General features: G+C 44.4%; 1 protein-coding gene across 1 annotated transcript in view; it reads left to right on the top strand.

The window, feature by feature from the left end:
• LOC122563108 overlaps positions 1–22,016 on the top strand; it is a 63,933-nt gene that overhangs the window by 41,168 nt on the left and 749 nt on the right. Inside the window, exons 9-12 of the mRNA XM_043716545.1 lie at positions 5,071–5,196; positions 9,745–9,867; positions 18,416–18,535; positions 19,587–19,703. Coding sequence (XP_043572480.1) covers positions 5,071–5,196; positions 9,745–9,867; positions 18,416–18,535; positions 19,587–19,703 — 486 coding nt within the window. The remainder of the gene's footprint in view (positions 1–5,070; positions 5,197–9,744; positions 9,868–18,415; positions 18,536–19,586; positions 19,704–22,016) is intronic.

Raw genomic sequence — 22,016 nt, 5'->3', positions numbered from 1 at the left:
TGATATGATGCATTGATTATACTGAAACCATTAAGACTAATCCACAATTAAATGGCTCTTTCAATATAGTCAATAAAAATGCATTGCCCAAAGTTTTGTTTGGAGACCATTCTCTTTGTGTCACTAGAAGGATTCAAAATTAATAAAGGAGAAATCTTGGATATAAAACATGACAAGGCACCGGGAGTGGATGAGATGCATCTAAGGACTTTGAAGGAAGCCACCTCACAGCACCAGGGACCCGAGTTCGATTCTGCCCTCGGGTGACTGTCTGTGTGGAGTTTGCACGTTCTCCCCGTGTCTGCGTTGGTTTCCTTCGGGTGCTCCGGTTTCCTCCCACAGACCAAAATGTGCAGGTGAGGTGGATTGTCCAAGGGGAATGTAGGATTACAGGGATAGGGTAGTGGGGTGGGCCTTGGAGGGTTGGTGTGGATCCGATGGGCCAACTGACTTCTCCCATACTGTAGGGATTCCATGAGGGTCGAAATTGAGGGAGCACTGGTGAGAATCTTTCAGTCTTCCGTAGACTCTGGGGAGGTGCCGGATGTCTGGAGAATTGCGACCTTGTTCAGGAAAATTTGTAAGCCATTACAGACCAGTCAGTTTAACTTTGGTGGTGAGGAAGCTCCTCGACGCACTCATTTCAGATCGAGCTACTAGACGCATCGGAAAAATAGGTGGGTTGTTCAGGTAAAGTCATGGATTTTGAAGGGAGACATTGTGTTGAACTAACTTGTTGGGAGTTTTTTGAAGACATAACAGGCTTGCTGAGAGTAATGTTGTTGATGTGGTATACATGGATTTCCAGAAGGGGTTTGATATAGCACCAGGCAACAGATCTGTAAGAAAAGTCATAGGTCATGGAATAAAAGGAACAGTAACGATGTGGACACAAAATTGGCTGAGTGACCGGAAGCATAGAATAATGATTAATGGATATTTGTTGCACTGGAGGAGTGTTTGTAGTTGGGTTCCCCAGGGGAGGTTGGTACTGGGACCTCTGCCTTTCCTGAGGCTATATTAATAATATGGAACTTGATGTGCGGGGGACAGTTTCAAAGTTTGCAGGTGACACTGACTTTGGAAGGGTATAGGGTATAAGTAAAGGGCATAGAACTCCAAAGGGACATTGTACTGGTGAAATGGTGGCAGATGAGATTCAATGCAGGGAAGTGTCAGGTGAAGTATTTTGGTCAGAAGAATTGAAAGATAGTACAATTCTAAAGGGGGTGCAGGAGCAGGAGGACCTGGAGATGTACGTGCACCAATTATTGAAGGGGCAGGACAGATGGAGAGAGCAATGAATAAAGTATACGGTGTTCTTTGCTTTATTAATAGAGGCATAGAACGTAAGAGCAAGGAGATGATGTTGAATTTATACAAGACAATTATTGTACACGACATCCACTGGATATCCCATGGCCCAGTAAAGTAATCCCTTACAAGTGCATGCCCCACTGCCTTTGAAAATCATGTTAGTCATTGAGCATGTTCAAGAAAGAAGCTGATAGATTTTGGGATACTTATTATAACCAGACTTTTGTCCATGGATTCAGATATAAATCCCCTTTGCAACAACATTTATCTTGGTTCTTCTGCAAATTATTTTAAATCTCTATGGACTGAGGATGGAACGTTAATAGAGGAAGAAGTTTCTGCTCACTGTTATCAAGCCCTTCTTGGTTTTAGCTAAGTAAGTTGGATTTCCCGTTAACGTCTCTGCTATGGGCTGAACAATCCTCAGTTTCTAGCCTTTCTGATTCCGTCAATTAGGCCAAAATAAAACAAAGAGCCGTGGATGCTGGAAACCTGAAACAGCAACAGAAATTGCTGGAGAAAGAAAGCATAGTTAATGTTTCAGGTCCAAGGACCCTTTTTTCAGAACATAATAACTGCTTTCTCTCCACAGATGCTGTCAGACCTGCTGAGTTTCTCCAGCAGTTTCTGTCATTTAGGCCATTGTTGATGCAATGTTAGGGTGAGGGCAGATGCCTGGGAATACTTCCATGTTTTATATAGAGCACAGTCCTTGGGGAAGCGCGATGGTGTCGGAATTGAAGTACATTTGGACTGAGGAAATTACAAGTTCTGAAGACACCTCTGCAAATGAGTGGACTTTACCAACACTGGGTTTACTCAAGAGGAGATTGGCTAAAACCTGAAAGGTTGGAAAGACAACTGAGAAAGGTGACCTTCTATAGTCTGACAAAGAGTCAGTTCCAGAGAAGTGTCTACCCTGATGTATGAGATGGCACGGTGGCTCAGTGGTTAGCACTGGTGCCTCACAGCACCAGGGACCCAGGTTTGATTCCACTCTTGGGCAACTGTGTGGAGTTTGCGCATTCTCTCTGTATCTGCTTGGGCATCCTCGGTGCTCCAGTTTCCTCCCACAGTTCAAAGATGTGCAGGTTAGGTGAATTGGCCATGGAAAAGCAGGAATGCAGTAAGGGGCTGGATCTGGATGGGGTGCTTTTTAGTGGGTTGGTGTGGACTCGATAAACCAAATGGTCTGCTTCTGCACTGTAGGGACTTTATGACCATTATTACTGCAGTTACAGGACCAATGAAATTGAAACAGAAATGGCTTATGGTGCTCAACAAGCCAATCAGCATCTGTGGACTGTGTTAGCTTTTGATACAATGACCTTTCCTCAGAACTGGGAAGCGTTTCGGAGATTTACAACTCTTTGAGTACAGCAATCACAGAGGGAGGGTAGGGAGCAATGCTCCATTTGATAGTTCCATAGAAACAGAAATATATAAAGTTAAGAGAGGCCTGGTTGGGTGAATAGTCAGGATGGAAATGTCAGTACTAGGGGGCAATAGTTTTAAAGTGAGAGGGGAACAGTTTAAAGGAGATGTACGAGGAAATTCTTTTCCACAGAGGGTGGTGGGTGCATGGAATATGTTGGGAGATGGGGTTAGTTTAGAATGGCATCATGGTCAGTACAGACATTGTGGGCCGAAGGGCCTGTTCCTCTGCTGTATTGTTCCATGTTTGTTCCATGTTTTTTATTTACATGTGGAGAGTCCTTGACACTGATCCAGCTCCCTCAGAGCCAGCTCTCAGAGTGAATAGAGCCTCTGACACTCCTGTTTATATCTGTCAGCCAGGGCTCCCCAATTGGACAAGGAAACTTATATTCTATGAGCGCCACCTGGTTGACCTCGTTACAATCACTTCAGCGCAGAGCCGGTGTGTTTCCTGCACACACGTTCCCGATTACTGTGTAACTACGCATCCTCGCAGACTGGAGGAAGCATTGAGGAAAAGATGATGTCCATTGGCAGGGATGCTATCTTACAGGTGAAAGTGAGGACTGCAGATGCTGGAGATCAGAGTCTAGATTAGAATGGTGCTGGAAAAGAACAGCAGGTCAGGCAGCATCCGAGGAGCAGGAAAATTGATGTTTTGGGCAAAAGCTCTTTATCATGATTCCTGATGAAGGGCTTTTGCCTGAAATGTCGATTTTCCTGCTCCTTGGATGCTTCCTGACCTGCTGTGCTTTTCCAGCACCACTCTGATCAGGACGCGATTTCATGTCTTGTCCTAACAAATGAACATAAAGGATTGATGATGGTGTAAATGGCTCCCAAAGTGGGTGGGAAGTTACTCTGGCAAAAGGAGAAGGTTCCCGTGTCCCCTGTGGGACTGTGGTAGCTGTGGGTAGCTACAGTCTGAGTGTGCAGACCATTTCATTCTAACCTTAGACAGTCAGACATCCGAGTGGCACTGAGGGAGTTGACCTCCTAATTTTCTCCATGCTGAGAATTCATTGTTTTCACGAGTGACCATCAAGACATGCTGCCTCAGTCCGTGAGTGTGCGTGTGGGTAGGATCTCCACTGTGTAGACATGTAGCACTCTTTGTGATTCCAGCTTCAATGTGGAAGACTTCTCCAGTCTCCCCACATACTCGGGGCAGATAAAGCCTGCGTTTTCCGTCCGTTTTCTGTCGCCGATTTCTATTTTCAGCAGGAACCGGCAAAAGTGTCTAGATTCTGTTCCATGTTGTGGCCTGTACAATGGCTCTGCTGGCTGTCTCTGTCAAGATCTGTTTGATTATTTTATTTGTCCATTTACATTCTTTGCAAATTAATGGGATCCCAGCTTCTTGATCTTCGCTGTCTGAAGCAGATTGATCGCCTCATCAAGTCTTCCTCCTCTCAGGGAGTCCCTCGTGTTCTCCATCTAACTCACCACCTGCCACTCTCCATGGGCCCGAGAACAGAAAATCATTTGGGCTCTTCTCTATCTGCGGGTCTTCACGGCTAATCGTTAACATCCCACTCTGCAATCTCTCCCGCCTCCACATGGAGTGTTCTTCAGTCAGGAGCTTTAACAGATCGAGCCATTTTTCCTTAATGTAGATGCACTCACTCTGGAGAAGCAGTATAGAAACATTTAATGTAATTATTTCCTGATCCCCGTGCATCAGTGTTTTAACAGTACACCATGAGGAAGGCGGCTTACTACAGTCTCCAGGTTGTGCTGTGTGCACCCTGTCCACTGGTGACTGTGAGGACTGTTGTGAACCTCAGTTCCCAGAGCTCAGAGCAGAAATAGTCAACCACAGCTAATCCCTCCCCAAGTACATCCTGAGTCGGCTGTTTGTAATGTGGAGTTATTAGACAGGGCAGCACTGACCCCTCAACCCCAAGATGAAAGGTTTAGGAAGACAGAGCTGCATTTTTATAGCACCTGTCATGACCACCTGGCATCCGAAAGCACTTTTCAGCCAGTCAAGCATTTGTTTGAAACATATCAGCCTAATTTGCAGAGAGCAAGCTCTCACAACGATATGAAAATGACCCAATTATCTCCCTTTGTGATATTGATCGAGGGATAATTAATGGCCCCTACACTGGGGATAACAGGTGCTGCTCACCTTCAACAAGAATCTGTAGCATCCACCTGACATTCTCATCTGAAAGAAGGCACTCCCCACAGTGCAGCATGCCCTCAATCCTGTACCGAAGTGCCAGGCTTGATCGTTTTTGTGTTCCGGTTCTGAAGGGGTTCTTAAGCATGTCGCCACTCTGCAGTTCTGATTCTTTTTATCATTCTTAGAAACCGACCTGCACCATTCCGGGGAAGGCAATCCAGGGGAGCACAGGAGTAGACAAGCAAAGCCAGGATCGCTGGGGCGTGAAGGCAGCACATCAAGCTGCCTCTTCAGACGATGAGCTCAGTGACGTAAGTTGGTGCCACATTCTGGAGCTCAATTCAAGTTGGTGACAGGGCAGCTCAGTGGTAAGCACTGCTGCCTCACAGTGCCAGGGACCTGGGTCCGATTCCAGCCCTCTGTGTGGAGTTTGTACATTCTCCCTGGGTCTGTGTGGGTTTCCTCCGGGTGCTCCAGTTGCCTCCCACAGAGAGCAAAGGTGTGCAGGTCAGGTGAGGTGGATTGACCATGGTAAATTGCTCCATAGTGTCTGGGGATGTGCAGGCTGGGTGGGTTAGCCATGGGAAATACAGGGTTTAGGAACAGGGTAGAGGCTGTTGTTGTTTGGATGGGGGGTTGTGCAGGAGGGGTGAGCCTGGGTGGGATGGGCTTTGGTGGGTCAGTGTGGACTCAGTGGACCGAATGACCTGCTTCCATACTGTAGGGATTCTAAAATATAATTGCTTTGGATAAAAAATGTCTCCAGTTTTAAAACCTGGTTGGTTTGATGTAGGTATGATGTGTACACAGGGGGTTATCGGTGTCTGACTTTCATGTATCAGGACAGTCCTAAATCTGCATGAAATCTCAGCTGCTGATTGACTAATGGCTGCACTCAGCCTATTCCCTTCAGTCCCCATTTAATAAAGATGGATATTTGTGATGCATTTTTTTTTGCTTTGGCAGTAATTAAATCATCTTCATCTCCACCGATTTACTTTGGAATGCATCATTCCACATAAATTACACAGTGCAGTAGTGTTTGGGCTGGATTTTAAAAGGTTTATTATTACAAGGTTGCATCTAAAATTGGTACCTAATTCCTTTGTGCTTCCTCCCCCCCCCCCAACCCTTTGAAAGCTGGCTAGTGTTCTTCAGACTGCAGATTGTCCATACTCCCCTGTTAGGAAGGCTGTATTTCAGTGGCCCATTTTTCTTGCTGTTCCTTGCTAGCTCTTGGCCGAATGGCTGCTGAGTTTGGGGGAAGGGAAATTGACCTTCTCTGATTTATTGACCGTGTCCTTCATCCCCTCCTGACAAGAGTCATAGAGTTTTACCGAATGAAATGAGACCCTTCGGCCCACCATGTTTGTGGTGGTCAACTTACATACTCCAGTGGGTGAAAGTGAGGACTGCAGATGCTGGAGATCAAAGTTGAGAGTGTGGCACTGCAAAAGCACAGCAGGTCAGGTAGCATCCGAGGAGCAGGAGAATCGGCGTTTCAGGCAAGAGCCCTTCATAAGGAATGAGGCTGAGAGCTTGGAGGTGGAGATATAAATGGGAAGGGGGGGGTGCGTCTGGGTGTAAAGTAGCTGAGAGTACGATAGGTAGATGGGGGTGAGGGTAAAGATGATAGGTTGGAGGGGAGGGTGGGAAGGAAAATGGACAGGTCATGAGGGCAGTGCCGAGTTGGAAAGTTGGAACTGGGATAAAGTGGGGGAGGGAAAATGAGGAAACTGGTGAAGTCCACATTGATGCATTGAGGGGTTGCTTCGTGCATGTGTCCCGGTGATGTTCTCTGAAGTGCTCTGCAAGTAGGCATCCTGCCCCCGCGTGTCGAGGAGAGTGCATCGGGAGCAATGGATACAGTAAATGACGTGTGGATGTGCAGGTAAAACTCTGATGGATGTGGAAGACACCTTTGGGGCCTTGGATGGAGGTGAGGGGGAAGGTGTGAGCACAGGTTTTGCAATTTCTGTAGTGGCAGGGGAAGGTGCTGGGAGGGGAGGGTGGATTGGTGGGGTGTTGGGGACCTAGCGCGAGAGTCACGGAGGACCACACTCTTCGACTCTGATCTCCAGCGTCTGCAGTGCTCACTTTCTCCTAAGCCATTTGAATTAGGATTGTTATAAACAAGAGAGATACTGTGTGGTGATCCTGGTGAAACCTGCCATGACTTTTGCAGGGAATTGCCAGTTTGTTCCCATCAGTAAGGTGTGTAACCCCCAAAGGATGAACGTTTGATTGTAACATTTGAGAGGAAGGAGGTATAAGCAGTGGACTTTTAATTCCCAAGAGCAGCATTTGCAGAGTGAGAGAGCAGAAAGTCACTTGGAAGTCAACAGTGTGCCCATACCATTGGTATGTTGCTGACAATGGCATTGATGGGATAAGATAAGTTTGTCCAAACTGTTGAACAGATACTGACAGTGCCCTTATTTCTTATCACGGGTGGAGAGGGTGCCATCTGATCAGGCCTGTGACTGAAGCAGGAACAGGTTAAGTCTTATCAGGTCCACGACTCCCAACAACCCACCCTCTCCGCCCGGAACCTTCCCCTGCCACCACAGGAACTGCAAAATCTGTGCCCACACCTCCCCCCTCACTTCCATCCAAGGTCCCAAAGGAGCCTTCCACATCCATCAAAGTTTCACCTACACTTCCACACATGTCATTTACTGTATCCATTGCTCTCGATGCAGTATCCTCTACATTGTGGAGACAGGACACCTACTTGCAGAGTGCTTGAGAGAACATCTCCGGGCCATTCGCATCAACCAACCCTACTGCCCCTTGGCCAAAACCTTCAACTCCTCCTCCCACTTTATCAAGGACATGTAGGTCCAGGGCCTCCTCCATCGCCACACCCTAACCACCCAATGCTTGGAAGAAGAGCCTCATCTTCCACCTCGGGACCCTCCAACCCCACAGCATCAATGTGGATTTCACCAGGTTCCTCATTTCCCCTCCCCCCACTTTATCCCAGTTCCATCCTTCCAACTCGGTACCACCCTCACGATCTGTCCTACCCGTCCATCTTCCTTCCCACCTATCCACTCCACCCTGCTCTTCGACCTATCACCTTTACCTCCACCTCCATCTATCCATTGTACTCTCAGCTACCTTCCCCCCAGACCCCTCCCATTTATCTCTCCACCCACTTGGCTCTCAAGCCTCATTCCTGATGAAGAGCTTTTGCCCGAAATGTCGATTCTCAGCTCCTCGGATGCTGCTTTACTTACTCGAGTCCCATTTCCCAGCACCTAGCCTGTTGTCTTGTATGTTGTAGCACTTCAAGTCCTCATCTCAACGTGCCTTACATATCATGATAGTTCCTGCTTGTAACACCCTTTCAGACAATGACATTCCTCTGGGTAAAAAAACTCTTCCTTAAATCCCCTCGAAGCATCAAGCTCACTATTATCTTAAATCTATGACCCTAGTTGTTGACCCCTTTACTAAGGGGAAAATGTTCTTTCTATCTGCACCCTTTACCATTTTATATGCGTCAATTAGTTCCTCCTCAGCCTCTCCGCTCTCAGGAAAACAACCGCAGTCTATCTTGTCTCTTCATTGTTAAATCGGGTCCAGCCCAACAACATTCTGGTGAACTTCCTCTGCATTATTTCTAGTGCAATCCTTCTTAACGTGTAGTGATCAGAACTGTACATGGTCCTCCAGCTGTGGCTGAACTAACATCTCTCCAGCATAACCTCCTTGTATTCTGTACCTCCACCAATATAACCAAGTATCCTAGATGTCTTCTTAAACACCTTATCCACCTGTCCTGGTCTCTTCAAATAACTATGGGCATGCACACCAAGGTCCCTTTGATCCTCTGTACGTCCCACGGTTCTAACATTCAGTGTATACATCCTTGCCCTTATTACTCCTCCCAAAATGCATCACCTCACACTTTTCAGGATTAAATTCCATTTGCCACTGTTCAGCCCATCTGACCCGCCCGGCTCTATCATCCTGCAGTCTGTTTTCTTCCTCGCTATTTACTACGCCACCATGTGTTGTGTCATCTGCAAACCTACTGATACTACCTCCAACGTTCATATCTAGATCATTAATGTACCCAATGAACAGCAAGGGATCCAGCACTGACCCTGAGGTACATCACTGGACAAAGGCTTCCAGCCACAAAAACATCCTTCAGCCATCACCGTTTGACACTAATCCAATTTTAGATCTATTTGTCAAATTGTCCTGGATTCTATGAGCACTTAACTTCGTGACCAATCTCCCGTGCAAGATTTTTGTCACAAGCCTGACTGAAGCCCATGTAGACTGTATCAACTGCACTACCCTCACCCTTCCACCTAGTCACTGCCTTGAAAAATTCAATCACATTTGTTAGGTATGATCTCCACCTGACAAAACTGACTATCCTTAATGAATCCTTGCCTGTCCAACTGAAGATCAATTCAGCCCCTTCAGAATTGTTTCTGGTAGTTTCTTTACCATTTATGTCACTCACTGATCTGTAATTTCCTGGTTTATCTCTACGCCCTTCTTGCATATTGGTATCATGTTAGCTGTCCAGCAGTCCTCTGGCACCCCTCTTGTTTCCAGAGAGGATTTGAAAATTAATGTCACGGCTACAGCAATGTTCTCACTTGCTTCCCACAGCAGCCTGGGATGGATCCGGCCTTGAGGCCTTCTCAAATCCTAAGCCTGCTGACACCGCCAATATCCCCTCCCTCTCTTTGTTCAATATATCATGGTCCTCTTCCCTGATTTCTGTACCTGCATAATTCTTTTTTATTGTGATGACAGTTGAAAAGAAGCTGTTGGTTTTGTTATTCAGTACTGAGCTTGATGTGTTTTTCCTGTCTCCCCCTCCCTTTCAGGACGATATATTTCGAGAGGTACCACAACGGTACACGGACAAGACAATCAAGACGAAGGAGAAGACAAACAACAAGTTTAAAGGAGATCAGTTGTCACTGAATGCTGCTACTCCTAAAGACATTGTAAGTATAGGAAGTGAACACAAGCTGGCAGGGCCTGACTGTTCATTGTCCTTGCCAGAAACAAATGACTGAAGCAAGCGTTAGGAGCCGTTTTTGCCTGAGCATCTTTACATTTTACAAATGGTGTTTTGACTGGAGTGTCTGACATTTCTGATTTAATGTTAATCTATCCTTTCCCTCACATTAGTAACGACTGTTAAGGAGAAACCTTTTAAACAAAGTGGAGGATATTAACGCCTATGTGGTTTCCCCCCCGCCTCCATCTGAACAGAGATTGAGTAGGAGTTCCTCTGTTCAGCATGGGAGTAGAATTAGCAGAAAGCACAGGTTGCACATAATCGCTATTTAATTCATGTATCTCTCTTTCTGCCATCAGCGGTTATAAAATGTGTTGAGCAGTTCTATTAAGATGGCTATTGTATTCCCTGAGATACTCTTCATTATTTGTCATTCAAACCAAACTCCAGTGTTGTTGGCTGGGGGTGTGTAACAGCTAATATCTGTTAACTTCTGGCTGGATTTTACAACAGCATGTTAGTTTAATGCATGGCATCATTGTTAAGGTAGAGAATAAATTTGGGTGGGCACTGACTATTTTATAAGGTAATTCAGTTCTCTCCACTTTTGCATGGAGCCAGCTCAGTTGATTTCAGAGTTGTGTACGGAATTAGGCATGGTATTAAAATAGAAACAGTCGAAGGAACTCTGCAGATCTGACAGCATTGGTGGAGAAAGGGAGAGCCATACTGAACTTGAAAAGTTTACTCTGTTTCTCACTTTATGTCTTGTTTCAAATTTCCAGGATCGACAATTGGTTGCTTTTATTTCAGTAAAGTGTTGTATTTGGAGATGTTATCCTGATAATTTTGGAGGTGTGCTGTGTGTTACATAACAATATTCACTGCACTTCAAAGCTGTTTCCTTGGCTGCAAAGCACTTTGAAATGTTTGGTGACCCTGAAAAGTGCTATATAAATGTAACTAGGTTTAAATGCACTAAACTATAACAAAGAGTGACAAAAATGCACTAAACTATAACAAAGAGTGACAAAGGGTTACAGGACTCAAAATATAGGCTCTGTTTTCTCTCCCCAAATGCTGACAGACCTGCTGGGTTTCTCTAGCAATTTCTATTTTGTTTGTTTAAGTTTAGATGCAGTTAAGTCTGATGGGTACAGAGTGTAATAGTTATGGAGGAAAAATAAACTATTAGACTTATAAAACATGCTTATTTGATGTTGAGATGTCCCAAATTCTTTGCAGTGAAATAGTTCTGAATTAGTCACTGTTATGATACAGGGCATTGCTGTCCTGAGATTTTTAATTTACAAGCAAGTTTTGAAATTGATGTAAGTACTGTTGTTAAACCAATGTTGGCAGAAGATAAATGACCAGGAAGGTTGGTGGAATGTTTTAAAATCCAGCTGGTTCGCTGGTGTCCTGCAGGAAAGGGAGCTTGGATTGACCGGGGCATTGTGGTTGACTATAATGTCCTCTGAAGTATCAGGGCAATGAGAGATGAATAATAACTTTGACCTTGACAATAATGCCACATCTGAAGAACAAAGAATGTTGTTCTGGTGTATCTGGGTGTGTGGGGCGGGATAGAGTTTATGGTGAACTTAACCTGGAGGAATAAGAGTACTCGCTGAGCTTAGTTGTTGAGATAGATTAGCAGGATAGTGAAGAGCTGATATTTTGCCCTCATTGGGCTCATTCTGATAGTGCTTAAAAATGTGTTGCTGGAAAAGCGCAGCAGGTCAGGCAGCGTCAAAGTAAACGTCGATTCTCCTGTTCCTTTAATGCTGCCTGACCTGCTGCGTTTTTTCCAGTAACACATTTTTAAGCTCTGATCTCCAGCATCTGCAGTCCTCACTTTCTCCTCATTCTGATAGTGACCACTAGTGAGTTCCTATTAAAATTTGAAAAAACAAACCTGTTGCGGGATTGGTAATTCCAAAAATGTTGACGGGTGGAAGTCAATTGGGATGCGATAATTCAGATATCTAACTTTTCTTTATTTAAACCAAGTATGTATTTGGGAGAAAGTGAGGACTGCAGATGCTGAAGATCAGAGTCAAAAAGCATGTCAGGCAGCATCCGAAGAGCAGGAGAGTCGATGTTTCGAAACATCAATTGTCCTGCTCGGATGCTGGCTCACCTGTTGCGCTTTTCCAGCACCACAGTTTTCGACCCAATTATGTGTTTGGTCGAGTGATGCCATTAAACTGAGGAACAGTAATAATTATAGCTTGAAGTGCATGGGTTAGAAGAATCTATTTTCTCCCCCTGTGGCTCATTCAGCTGCAGTTTTCCCCTCCATCCTGTCCCCCCTGCAAGTATACCCAGCATTCCCAACATTGAGGAAATCTGTCACATGGAATTGCAATAAGCAAGTGAGTAGAGGGGCGGCACGGTGGCTCAGTGGTTAGCTCTGCTGCCTCACAGCACCAGGGTCCCAAGGTTTGATTCCCACCTTGGGCGACTGTCCGTGTGGAGTTTGAACATTCTCCCCACATCTGCGTGGGTTTCCTCCGGGTGCTCCAGTTTCCTCCCACAATACAAAGATGTGCAGGTCAGGTGAATTGGCTATGCTAAATTGCCCATAGTTCAAAGGGAAATGGGTCTGGGTGGGTTACTCTTTGGAAGGTCTCAGTGTGGACTAGTTGGGCCGAAGGAGCCTGTTTCCACACTATCGGGGAAGCTAACCTCTGATGGCCCTCTGCTTTGGCATGTCAGCTTGCAACTCTTTTTCCAGTCATACATGGTTTACAATTGGTGCATTCAGAGGGAAGTTTGGAGTTTGCACATTCTCCCTGTGGCTGGTAGGTTTCCTCCCACAGTCCAAAGATCTGCAGTTTAGGTGGATTGGCCATGGGGAATGCAGGATTACGGGGTTACGGTAGGGAAGCATGGATCTGGGTGGGATGGTCTTCAGAGGGTCAGTGTGGACTCAATCAACAAATGGCCTGCTTCTACACTGTAGGGATTCCCTGATTCTAAGTAAAGGAAATGTAATGCGGGGTGTATTCGCATATCTTTACTTACAGCATAAACCACTTAAACAATAATGCAACTTTACCTTAAATAAAATCACTGGCAGAGACCCTTCTCACTTGCACCTTCTGCTGCCTATTTGGACATCGCGAAGATCACGATAACACAGTAAACTCCTGTTATTTGAGGTATATCATTTTTCCCAGTTTATCGAGAGTGGCAGTTCACAAGATGCCAGTTAAAACAAAGTTTGTTGTATTTTGCATTAAAGGAATCAGAAGCAATCTACTAATTATCTGCACTTTTGATTGAATGTTTGGCAGATCAACTCTAGGTGGGGTTTTGGGGAAAGATTGATGGTGTGTTGGGCAATTTACGGATTGTTAGTCCAGAGAGTTGGATAAGTGGGATGGCTGGGGGGTGTATGGGATGGTGGTTTTCAAACATTTCTGTGTATGGCAACCACTCCCCCCATACCTTTGCCCAGTTTTGGCCCATGATCAGGGTCTCATTCTAAGTACAGTCAGGCCCCCTCTGAATCTTGTCACACTTACAGAGCTCTCCAGGCCATGAAACGCTGCCAGTTATCAAGGGAAAACTGCTGTTCTTGCAGGGTTCCTTTCCAACACATCAGGAAGGGCAGAAACATGTCACATGCACAATTTGTGAAGTCAACCCCTTAGCACCGGGTAATCCTTGGGCCAGGAACATAATGGACACTGCAAATGCCTGAAATTCTATTGTCGTTGTCTTAGTGGCCATGGGAGATGCGTTTATAGCTTTCAAAGTGCGGATGACCAGTTGCTAAAGTGTTAATTTTTGTTGATTCTCATCCCATTCGCTACTGTGTGTTTGTACCATCTGTTTAGTTTGAAATGTTTAAGAGAAATTAGTCTGGGAAGTTAAAAGAAATAGTTGGGTTTAAAGGTGCATTCCATTCCTCTGGAGGTTTGGTTCAGGGACACCTGGAGCCAAAGTGAGTCTTAAATCAGGTCCGCTGGTGTGTGATGTGAGTTCAGAACGTTTACACTTCAAACACACCCTGGATCATAAAGGTTCAGGCATAGCTCTGCACAGAGGTCTATGATGTAACTCTATAAACATTTATCAGAGCAATCCACCCTCTACTTAAAAGAGAAATCACTGTCAAAAGGTTTATAAGATGCCATATCACCTCATCAAGACCAACTTGATTTTGAGAAATATGGCCAATAGGCAAGAGTACATTCAGCCCCTCAAGGTGAAAGTGAGGACTGCAGATGCTGGAGATTAGAGTCGAGAGTGTGGTGCTGGAAAAGCACAGCAGGTCAAAAGCCCTTCATCGATTCTCCTGCTCTTCAGAAAAGACCTGCTGTGTTTTTCCAGCATCACACTCTCAATTCAGCCCCTCACGCTTGTTACTGCCTTTTATTTGCATTATGGCTGGCTTGTATCTTAACTATATCCACCAACCTGAAGAAGCCTAACAAAAATATATTGATTGCAGTGCTGAAATTCTCAATTTGACTAAACGTTTTGGCTAATGTTTCAGATTTCCACTACTATTTGCAGAAGTGCCTCCTGACAATGTCTCTGAATGGCCCTATCCCCAGTTTCAGGCCGTTCCCCCCTTTGATTGGTCTCTGTTGCAGAAGGAAATATATTGTATAGTGGTTGCAAACATGCGAATTTAGACCAGGAGTAGGTCACTCAGCCCTTTGAGCCTGCTGCGCCATTCAATGGGCTCTTAATCGATCTGATAACCTTTTATCCCCTTGCTTATCAAGCATCCATCTACCTCTGCCTTACAAACGTTCAAACACTGCTTTCACCACCTTTCTAGGGAGAGAATTCCAAAGGCGTGCAGCTCTGTCAGAGAAACAAATTCTCCCCATCCCTGTCTTAAGTGGGCAGCCCCTTGTTTTATTCAGTGACCCCCGGTTCTCCATTCTCCCACAACAGGATATATCATTTTCCCATCCATCCTGATCAGACCTCAGGCTCTTGTCTGTTTCAAGCAAGCCCCTTCCTACTCTTCTAAATTCTAGTCGATTCAATTCTGACTTGACAACCTTTCTTTATAAATCGAAAGTGTGGTGCTGGAAAAGCACAGCAGGTCAGGCAGCATCTGAGGATGTTGCCTGACCTGCTGTGCTTTCCCAGCACCACACTCTCGACTCTAATCTCCAGCATCTGCAGTTCTCACTTTCGCCTAACCTTTCTTTATAAGACAATCTACCCACTCCAGCCGTGAGTGTGGTAATCCTTCCAATTGGTAGCACTCCTGTCTCTGAGTGGCAAGGTCGAGGGTTAATTGAAAAGGAATCGATGCCAAACTGTTGGAGGTCCATCTTTTGAGATGCTAAACTGAGGTTCTGTCAAAGACTATCAACAATCCCACAGCACTGGTCAAAGAAGTGTCGATCAGTTTTCCAAAAATATTCGTCAATGTTTATCCCTCAATCTTGGAAGGGAAAGCAGATGCTGTCATCGTTGAGTTGCTGCACACAAAGTTGGCTGATGCGTTGCCCTCATTCCAACTGTATCTACCCTCCAAAAGCTCTTTGCAATGTCCTGAAGCTGTGAAAGATTTGGTTTCCTTGGTTCCCTTTGTTCTAGATGGTCATCTCCCAGTGTGTGGCTGCCTCTGTTTTCCAACGTCAAAGTTCTGCTCAATCCTCCATGTGTTACAAAGTGGGTTGTGAAGAGAGTTGATAGGTTGTAATTTGACACATGCTTTCTGCTGATCTTCCTAACGCACTGAGGTTGTGTTGTCCTGCTCCATGGCCAACTTCTCCATTGCTTTGCAGATTTGGCATTCTCTCCTCAGCATCCATTGTTCTCGATATTTCAATAAAGTGAATGATATCATTAGCGAAATGACATTAATGCCAGAAATATAGCGCCCTTGTATCCTATCACACTTATTGATTTAGTATAGAGTCATACAGCAGAGTCCAACTCATTCACACCGACCAGTGTCTCAAACCAAATTAGTCCCATTTCCCTGCATTTGGCCCATATCCCTTTGAACTTTTCCTATTCATTTATCTATTCAAATGTTGTAATTGTACCTGCGCATCTATCACTTTCTCTGATGTTCATTTCACTGTATAGATTCACAATTCTACCATTCCAAGGAAAACTGATCCTTGGAGATTATAAAGAACAGCAGGGAGGGAACAAATCTGAGAAATCTTTAATTGGATGTAGGTTTGCTTACTGAACTGGAAGCTACCAGAACCTCAACCTGAGTTACAAATCTTCTCAAAACTTGCTAAATCTTTAATTGCTTGAGTTAAATTTTCACTTTACATGGCCAGATTCTATTATTAGTAAAATCTTACTCATAAAATTTAAGATCTTTAGGGTTGAGAATTTAATATATTTAATATATTTTAAAAACCACTATCTAAACTTTAAAGTAAAGATATAAGCATTTCCTGGAACCTAATGGATAAACAGAATGTCACCTGTTCTTGAGCCACAGAGCTTAGGAGTGCCCCAGTTTAGATCCACCAGGTGTCAGCTCCATGGAAGCACTCTTGCCTCGGAATCAGCACGTTGTGGTATTGAATCTCATTCCGGACATTTGAGCGTGAATTGTACCACTGATACCCCAAGTGCTGTCTAGTCTCGGGCACTGTGCTTTGAATGAGGCGCTGAATTATGACCCTGCCTGGGTCATCTGATAGTCGTAAAAAATCCCTTGGGTATCCTTTTGAATCAGAGCGCCAGAATTCTCTCCGATGTCCTGAGAGAGCAGGACAGGCCCAATGTTTATCCATTCATCAATAGTCAAAGAACAGTACAGCACAGGAACACCCAGATCTGCACATGATGCCTTTCCAATCGAAAACCTTTTCCCTCTATGTGGTCTGTAGGCCTCTGTTCTCTGCCTATTCATGTATCTGTCAAGATGCCTCAAAACGTTGTTGTACTATCTGCCTCCACCATATCTTCTGGCAGCACATTCCAGGCACTTACCACCCTCGTGCAAAAAACATGCCTCACATATCTCCCTTAAACTTGCCCCCTTTTACCTTCAACCTACATCCCCTAGTTATTGACATTTCTACTCTGTCAAAAAATTCTCCAACTATCCATGCCTCTCAAATTTGAAAACTTTTATCAGGTTGCTCCCTCATCATTTGACATTCAAGTGAAAACAAGCTAGGTTTGTCCACTCTGCTCAAAGCTAATACTGTCCAAACAAGGCAACATCCTGGTAAACCTTTTCTGTACCCTGTCTAAAGCCTTCACATGTGGTGAGGCGACCAGAACTGTACACAATGCAGTCACTATCACATTGCTGCTTGTGGGAGCTTGCTGTGCACAAATTGACTACCATGTTTCCTGACTTGTGACATTAGCTTCAGAAGAAAAGCCATTTGGTTGACTCTAAACTGCCTTCTGAGCAATTAGGGATGGGCAATAAATGCTGGCCTAGCCAGTAACACCCTCATCCCATGAATGAATTTTTAAAAATCCTTTGCAGTTGTGGAAGTTAATACACAAAAGCAGGTTCTTTTGCCTGATTCATCTCTGATCAGGGGATGTCTACCAAGTGTTTGGAGCATGGGTCTGATGCTTTAGTTGAACATGATGTCCCTGAGCTAGTGGAGGAAATAGAAAAACTAATTAGGAACTGGAGTAGGCCTTTGAATCAGATAGCCTGCTCCATCTGTCAGTAAGATCCTGTGGGATCTTACCTTGGCTACACCTTTCAATGTTGTCTCATATCCATTGATTCCATTCATCACAAGGAACGTACCAATCCTGATCTGAATATGACCAACAGCTGAGCATCCCCAGCTGTTTGGGATATACGATGTTAAAGGTTCCCTCACGTTTTGGTGAAGAGTGAAACCTGAGGAGCACTCTGCTCACCTGGTTGCTATGCAGTGGTCTTGGTTACAGGCAAGTCAGTTAGCTCAGCTGGCTTGACAGCTGCTTTGTAATGCAGGGTGATGCTAACAGTTTGGGTTCAATTCCTAGACCAGCTGAGGTTACCATGAAGGACTCTCCTTCTCAACCTCTCCCCTTGCCTGAGGTGGGGTGATCCTCAGGTTAAAATACCACCCCCTCCCCTAGCTGTCTCTCTGTCTGATGAATGAGGAGTCCTATGGTCTGGTCCCACTATTGTGACTTTATCTTTTTAGTTACTCTACAGTGAACCCTGCCAGAAAATTCCACCTGTTTATCCTCAGGTTAAAATACCACCCCCTCCCCTAGCTGTCTCTCTGTCTGATGAATGAGGAGTCCTATGGTCTGGTCCCACTATTGTGACTTTATCTTTTTAGTGAACCCTGCCAGAAAATTCCACCTGTTTAGATCTTGTGAGAATGGGACCAGACTTTGATGCAACTTGTTCATGTTCCCACCTGGCAGTGACCACTTGGGAGAGGGGGAGTGGAGCTGAGCAGATGAGACGAGGCGTGGTCTGAATCACAATTTTCACCAAAAGTGAGGTGACTGAAAGGGGGCGAAATCCACTCTTTGTGAATCATGTTTGTTTGGGAATGGAATCTGATGCTATTTTGTTCTCTTCCCTTCCTCTCTCTCCCCCCCAGCAACGCCACCAGAAGAAACATTCTTGTAAGAATGTTGTACCTACCAAAGAGGGCAGCCAGCATCCTACCAGAGATCTTAAATCTCACAGCACCTCGGCAACTGGCTGCAAAGTTAGTAAGGTAGGTCATTCAAAATGAATTTTACGTACTGTAAGTGAATTGTCATTTCTTTGGAATTATATAAACTAGATTATGAATATTGCCACATCAGAAGAGTTTCTCTTCTTCCATTTTCTTTCCTGATCTTCTCTTTCCTCCAAAGATACTCAGTGAATTCCACAGCCATTTGGTATATTCTCCGAGTGTGATTTTTAAAATTAATCCGTGGGATGTAGGTGTTGCTGGCTAGGCCAGCATTAATTACCTATTTCCCTATGTGGTGAGAAACCGTCTCCTTGAACAGCTGCAGTGCATGTGTTGTAGGTACTCCCACAGTGCGGTTGGAAAATGTTTCCTGGATTTCGATAGAGGATTATCCCTTGAAATTGACGTCAGGGTCGACCAAGGAGCATTGGCCAGAGAGTTGGGACCGCAGTGTTTCAGCTTGATCTCTGATCTATGTTTCAGTTCAGTGAGGCTGCACTTTGGAACTCACTGAGTTAGTCCCACACTGATAGCTGGCTCAGACCTTGCTTTTGCAATTTGTGACCCACACTGAAAGGCCAGATTGTGAAGAGATTGTTGGCCAGCCCTGGGCCTATGCTATGAACCCACGTTGGGCTCAATACCCAGCACTGTTTTATCCTTTGGACATGAATTAAATGAGTTGTACCTTTGAATGTCAAGGGAGAGTAACATTCCACAGTGACTTTGTGCACCGCTTGATATATTGTTGCAGGGACTGGATTCAGATATTCTCAAATGCTAGCTGCAGAAACAGAGCCACATTGCCTCATATTGCTCTATGTTGGATCCCGTTTTTTTTCCTTCTTCACCCTCCTTCTCTGTCCCCTGTGCTCTTTCTCCTTCTCTCCGCACAGAGGTAGATGTGCTTATGGCCAGTTGACTTCATGTGGATTTAATATTAATAACCACAGTGTAGCTTCCTCCACTGATTCTCCATCTGTTACATCAAAGCCTCGTATTAAAAAGATGGGTCTGGCAGATTGTTTCCCGTTATGAGCTTTAGGAGAATATGGGGTAATCAGATGTAATATTTTTAAATTTGCAGGCTGGCAAGGAGGTCTCCAGATCAGATACCACCACAGAAAAGGGTCGGCCAAAGAACGAGACCCATAAAGACCCTCGCTCTGCTTTAATTTTGGCAAAAAGGGACAAATTGATGAAGGTATATATGTATATAATATATATATTATAAATGTATATAAAATCTATTCTGTTTTGCTCCATCCTAACCTCCCAAACCCATTATAGTACAGTGTCACCTGGAAATGTGCTTGAGTTATTAAAATAATGGAGATATGATCGCAAATAAATCACCTGCCCAGAGAGAATAAATGGTCTTCTTTAAAAATCAGTTCACAGGACCTGCATCTTCTTGAACACAGTTGCAGTTTGATTGGGGTAGCTCCACCCGTAGTGCAGTTAGGAACAGAGTTCCTGGCTTTCTGTCCTAGTGACAGTGGAGGAACAATGATCTATTCCAAGTTAGAATGACATGTCGCTTGGAGGAGAACATCTGGCTGGTGGTGTTCCCTTTGTGCTTCTGGATGTGTGGGTTTGGAAAGTGCTGTGAGAGGAGCCTTGATGAGTTGCCGCAATGCATCTTGTAGATGGAACACAATGTTGCCACTGTGTGCCAATGGTGGAGGGTGTGAACATTGAAGGTAATCGATGGGATACTAATCAAGCAGGTCGCCTTGTCTTGGGTCATGTCGCTGAGTTTTGTTGGAGCTTAATTCATTTAGTCAAGTGAAAAGTATTCCACCACACACCTGACTTGTGCTTTGTAGGTGGTGAGATAATATGGGGTACATGGTTAGCTTGAGTGTGCATGGGCACCAAGAAAGGTTTGTCTGTCATATCTCTGTTTAAAAACCCTGTTCCACTCGCTATTGCCTCCCTTTTGATGAGTGGCCATATGACATATAGGTTTAAATTGACTAACTTTCACAGATCACAGCAGAGTTTGTGTCCAGTCCAAGTGAATGATGATTCTTGCTTATGTCATTAAGAACGGTTTGTGGAATGGGTTTGAGCCATTTCAATCCAGGATTCAGATCCATTGAACTGCTGTAGCAAATGGAAATTAACTGCAGCAGAGAATTCTGCTTTGAAGTTGTTTGTGGCTTATTGGTGGATTGAGTAGAGGAAAAGGAAATTTGCATCTTAGTTGTCAATTGACAGAGCTGAGAGGGTTGCCTGTACTAAAATCTCAAGTACAAACTTTCCCTACATTTAAAACTTATGAAGGCCTACTTGTATGGTTTCTGTGAGATGGGTCCACCTAATTGTACAAGAGGATAAAACGTGGAAGGGGCGAGAGACACTGGACTTATTGTTGCATTGTTTGATGCCAAATTACACTAACCGTCTCCACTCAAAACAAAAAGTCAAAATTCTACAGATGCTGGAAATCTGAAATAAGGACAGAAAATAAGCTGGAAAACCACAGCAGGTAACGCAGCATTTGTGGGAAAATCCCAGTTAAATATTCCAGGTCAATGACCTTGTATTGGAACTGTTCTGATTGATCCGAAACGCTAAATTTGTTTCTGTCCTCAGATGCTGAACAGACACTTGCTTTACTTTTCCAGAAGTTTTGATTGTTGTACCAAGAAATCCTTTATTCACTAGAAAACCTGGTGGCTGAATACCACAGCGACGGGCTGAAATCACTTCCAGATCTTACCATTCCACCATCCTTAGCAGCCTGTTCGTCAGTGGCATTTGCTCTTAGGTTTACCGTTACCGGTTTGAAAACAAATCCCTCCTCTGTGTATAAAGTGGTGATCCAGATTCACTTTTCTATGCCATGGAATGGTCATGTAGGTCTGGAGACAGTTCATTTGCAATGACCTCATTATTGCCCACCTCACATTGAGGTTTACTGGCCAACATGATGCTGGAAATGAATCAACAAAGGGGCCTCTTTGGTCACAACTAGTTTGCTGTCCATAGATGTGCAGTGATTAAGTATCTCGCCCTCTAATATACCAGACTTCAGTTGGGAAATTTCAGATCATGCTATACAATCGGTTCTGTGAATGGGCTTTAATGCGATTTAAGAATTTAGACTGTTATTTGTAGAATGCAGTCTTTCCGTGCCTGTATTGGCTATAACACGATTTCAGCCCCATCAGTTTAAATGTTGCAGCTATTACACGGTTTTCTTATAAAGTGAGATTGCACAAGAACAGAACAATCACATTATATCAGAATCAACAGTAATGTGTTTGCGAAAATCATTTGGAATACTCTGGACTAAGAAATAGTTGGGATTCTATCATTGGTGTTTGTTAAAAAGATGGTTCGTGTGAAGAACAAAGGTTAGAATTTACTGTTGTTGTCCAGATCTGTTTGCTTTGACTGGAGTGACTGTAATCAGGAGCAATAGTTACCCTTGCCTCAGTCAGGGCCTGGTCAGTTTCTCTTTACTCTTTGACATGATGTGGCTGTCACAGAAAAGGCCAGAATTTGT

Source organism: Chiloscyllium plagiosum, chromosome 26 (assembly GCF_004010195.1).
Source record: "Chiloscyllium plagiosum isolate BGI_BamShark_2017 chromosome 26, ASM401019v2, whole genome shotgun sequence".
Lineage (NCBI taxonomy): Eukaryota > Metazoa > Chordata > Chondrichthyes > Orectolobiformes > Hemiscylliidae > Chiloscyllium > Chiloscyllium plagiosum.
Note: the sequence above shows the minus strand (reverse complement) of the source record. Positions and strands in the feature narration are given on the sequence as shown.